Source organism: Paramacrobiotus metropolitanus, unplaced genomic scaffold (assembly GCF_019649055.1).
Source record: "Paramacrobiotus metropolitanus isolate TYO unplaced genomic scaffold, Prichtersi_v1.0 Parri_scaffold0000011, whole genome shotgun sequence".
Lineage (NCBI taxonomy): Eukaryota > Metazoa > Tardigrada > Eutardigrada > Parachela > Macrobiotidae > Paramacrobiotus > Paramacrobiotus metropolitanus.
Genome location: NW_026570231.1, coordinates 1,454,528 through 1,458,092, shown reverse-complemented (window position 1 = coordinate 1,458,092; position 3,565 = coordinate 1,454,528). Strand labels below are relative to the sequence as shown.

Below are 3,565 nucleotides of genomic sequence, written 5' to 3'. Positions count from 1 at the left end.
TATTTATTTTTCGGTTTAATTAGTGTGATAATTATGTCAATTGGTATTTTGTATTGTATCTAGGCAAATATTTCTAAGTTTCAAGGTGACCTTTAAGATGGGTTGGATCAATCTGGTCTTGATGCCGGCTTGATGCCGGCTCGATATTTTCATAAAAAAAACACATGCCGGCCACTTCTGAACTATCCCGGATCTAATGGCGTTGTCCGTTTTTCCAAAAGTTTTATGGTTATAGAGATCTCAAAACTATGGGGCGCCGCGCGTAGTATAGATCTTGTACTTAATACCGCAATGTTAAACCGCAACTGGCGCAGCAGAAGGCACAACGAACCAGGCGCCACCGAGGCGCCAAATTGGCACTAGGAATTTTTGGATATATCATATCTTATTCCGCTGATCCGATTTCGGGTCGTAGGAGAAAGCAGATTCGGTGGGCTCGATGCGACCACCCGTGCGACCTCAAAACGTAAACTGATCACCTTCTAAAATGGCAAGTGCAAGAGTCTCTTCAGCAACACGGAATCATAACAGCACTTGCTAAGCCGTGAGTTTTGTTCCTCCTAATTTGGTGCCGGTGATTTGACAGGTTCACTGGTCGTCGATTATCATGTTATCGATACACCTGGCCTTTCTGCCAGTTTCTCCGGTGTACTATTACTGTGCAGTTTATCAAGGCAATTTCATTCTAGCTCGTAGGCGATTTGAATCGCCAGTTGTCTCTGGCGAGCATCGGCGCCAAAATACATATTCCAGCGGACCTTTGAAATATCTGGTCCATAATCGATTAAAATGTGCGTACATGCCAACGTATGGACAACCAGTTGCCGGATGGGAAATGAGACTTTGGGGTTAGCTGTCAGAATCACTATTTAGTCGTTACCCGTGTATTGGACTAGGATTCGATTCACTTTACTGCTCATTTTTACTGCCTTCCCTGAACGAGTGGTCGTACACTGCATAATATCAACGCGATCCGGACAGCTTTAATTAGAACGACACGCGCTCACTCAACTAAGCACCGAGCGGCTCACATCAACTGCAGCTGACAGAGTCAGCCGATTACCAAGCGTAGCTGTTAGTCGAAGTAGGACCATCTATTGCACACCACATACTTTCCAGGTGGCCATCTGGGCTCGACTGACCGTTAAGTCACAAAATCGTGCAAAGTGCCATTGCTTGTTAACGTTGACAACGTGTAAGGCTCCTGTGTTCCAGGCAACGTGTTTGCTTCGCAGTCAGACAACCCGGGGCGAGTTACCATAAGCTTTTGATGCTTTCTTCAGCACATCCACGGCCCGAGCGATCCTGGATGGCGCGCACTGTTGTATCGTTACTCCATCGTTCAGCGCAACGAGAGCATCCGTTCCGTGTTTCCCGATAATCTTGGCCGGCCAGCAGCACGCACCCGGTGAATCAACGTCAACAAACACTTGCTCTTTGTAAATGTATTCAGTATGTCCGCTGAAGATGGACACCATCGAACCCAGCCGGAATTTCGTCGGGAAGCATAATCGTGGTTTGGTGTCGGAATGGTGGAACTGGTAGATATCCCGCAGTTTGGAATCAAGCAGCAAGCCACTCTGCGAGAACCAGCATGCTTTTCGTTAGAACAATACAAGCGGATCCTTAAATTTCTATCGTTAAAGTATAGTTAGTAAGTAGTCAGCGCGAAAGTTGCGCTATCACCGATTGCCACTGCACGTCGTCGTGCACGACGTCTAGCACAATTACTCAAGGTGAGAAGTTAATCTTCTATGATTTATATCGATGGTTTAAAAGTTTAGATCGATCTCGTCACGAGGAAGGTTAGATGGCCTCGTGGCATGGCTATCAGCGCGAAAGTTGCGCTATCACCGATTGCCACTGCACGACGTCTAGCACAGTTACTCAGATAACTGAAAAGGTGAGAAGTCAATCTTCCATGATTTATATCGATGGTTTAAAAGTTTAGATTCATCGTCACGAGGAAGGTCTAACAACCCCTCTAAACAACAGATAAACCTGGAGGTGGGAGATCACGGGTCACTCACAAAAGAAGAGTTTATTGCCCAAAAGGGAAAAAATACAGAGATATGTGAAAAGGAAGCAATAATCTGATCATTTCTATCGGAAACGCATAAAAACTATACCAGCAGCCACCGAGGGTGGTTGCTTCATACATCGAGCAGACACCGTGACAATATTATGCTGTTCCTTACCTTGACGGGTCCGGTGGCCAGTTGCGGATCGGTCATCAGCGGGAAACGAACGAGAAACAACGCTGGCCCCAACACACAACGGCGGTTGGTCGGTGAAGGCTCCAGACCGTCCCGCACGCAGGCCTCCACAGACCACCTACAACCACAGAAATCAAGTGACACTGCAGCTTTCGACATGAAAAGAAGGTCAACACACTTCTCGACGGCCGTGTAGATGGTGTTCTCATCGGCATGCAGTGTACTGCGCTTCAATATCATTTCCAGTATATCGCGTCTGATAAGGCTGAACTGCAGCGACTGCACAACGTTTTTGCAATCTTCGTCGACGACGGCCAAGCATTTTCCACAAAATCCGCGGTGCATTAATGGGGGAAAGATGCAACCTGCTCATAAAGATTATGAATTACGCACCCGATCACTATATAGGCGGTATTCACGTCTTAACTCTTAACCGAGCCAACCTTATCCAGGAACATTAGACAGTTGTCGGCGGTGAGCTGGGTGTTGGTGAACTCTAAACATAGTTCCATCAGCGGCGGTAGATTGTATTTGTCAGCGCAATAAATGGTCTCGAAGACGTTCTCTGCTTTCAGCTCCCCATCCACGGAGCCCGTATAAAGGTATCTAACATTATGACAGCGTAAGTAGAACAAATAATAAGTACTAGCTGTACTGCAAGTTCCTGTGGTCGTTCGGCAAATCGTTACATCGCGCCGCGTCTTCGGACATCCTGAACCGTATTCACCTGAGCATATTAGCGAATGCTTCGGGCAGGATCTCCGGGATATCAATGGGAGTGTCGCCAGTCTCCGGCAAACCTCCGTTAAACATGGTGTGGAAAACGTCGCTCCCGAGGCTTAGTACAAACCTGCAACCCACCACCATTTTCATTCGCACCCAAGCGAAGAGCTCCACATGAAGTGGTAGTCAACTAAGTTAATGCTGACTTGTGAGCGTGGATGATCTTCGTGTCGCCGTACTGACGCCCGACGGCAAACTGCACGTCGCTCATTTCCCCAGTGATCAAGATATGCTTCAACTGGTCGGCAATTCCCGGGACCAATATTCGCCATTCGGAAATGCGAGCAGGTAGAGACGAATTTTCTGACATGACTGAACGAAGGCCAAGTACACCGAAGTCGCGCAAACCAAAGCGCCTAGATTAATAGATTTAGTACGAACTGAAATTTGATGCAGGGATCGTCTAAATAAAACGCCAACAATTTCTGACTGCTCACAGAATGTTTCGTACTGAAGTCGTAAAAGCACAATGTAAAAATTTTCCGTTGGTAAGAAACCAAATAATTATTCGACTGAGTCGAATCAACTCTAAGAAAACTGAAAAAATATATGGAGAAGAATGAGAA

General features: G+C 46.6%; 1 protein-coding gene across 1 annotated transcript; it reads right to left on the bottom strand.

Moving 5' to 3' along the window:
• Positions 1-1,235: 1,235 nt before the first annotated feature.
• Positions 1,236-3,309, bottom strand: LOC129583731 (BTB/POZ domain-containing protein 3-like). The gene is made up of 6 exons (XM_055475664.1): positions 3,146-3,309; positions 2,944-3,066; positions 2,644-2,822; positions 2,395-2,581; positions 2,199-2,334; positions 1,236-1,580 (listed from the first exon to the last, which is right to left on the bottom strand). The coding sequence occupies exons 1-6, from the start codon at positions 3,307-3,309 to the stop codon at positions 1,236-1,238; spliced, it is 1,134 nt and encodes a 377-aa protein (XP_055331639.1).
• Between the last annotated feature and the right edge of the window lie 256 nt (positions 3,310-3,565).

Bases quoted from the DNA above. Each gene is read 5' to 3' on its own strand.
- LOC129583731 (XM_055475664.1), bottom strand. From the start codon at position 3,309: ATGTCAGAAAATTCGTCTCTACCTGCTCGCATTTCCGAATGGCGAATA. The intron at 2,335-2,394 runs GTGTGTTGACCT...CTGTGGTTGTAG, and splicing joins ATCTACACGGCCGTCGAGAA to GTGGTCTGTGGAGGCCTGCG. The intron at 1,581-2,198 runs GTAAGGAACAGC...TGGTTCTCGCAG, and splicing joins TGGCCACCGGACCCGTCAAG to AGTGGCTTGCTGCTTGATTC.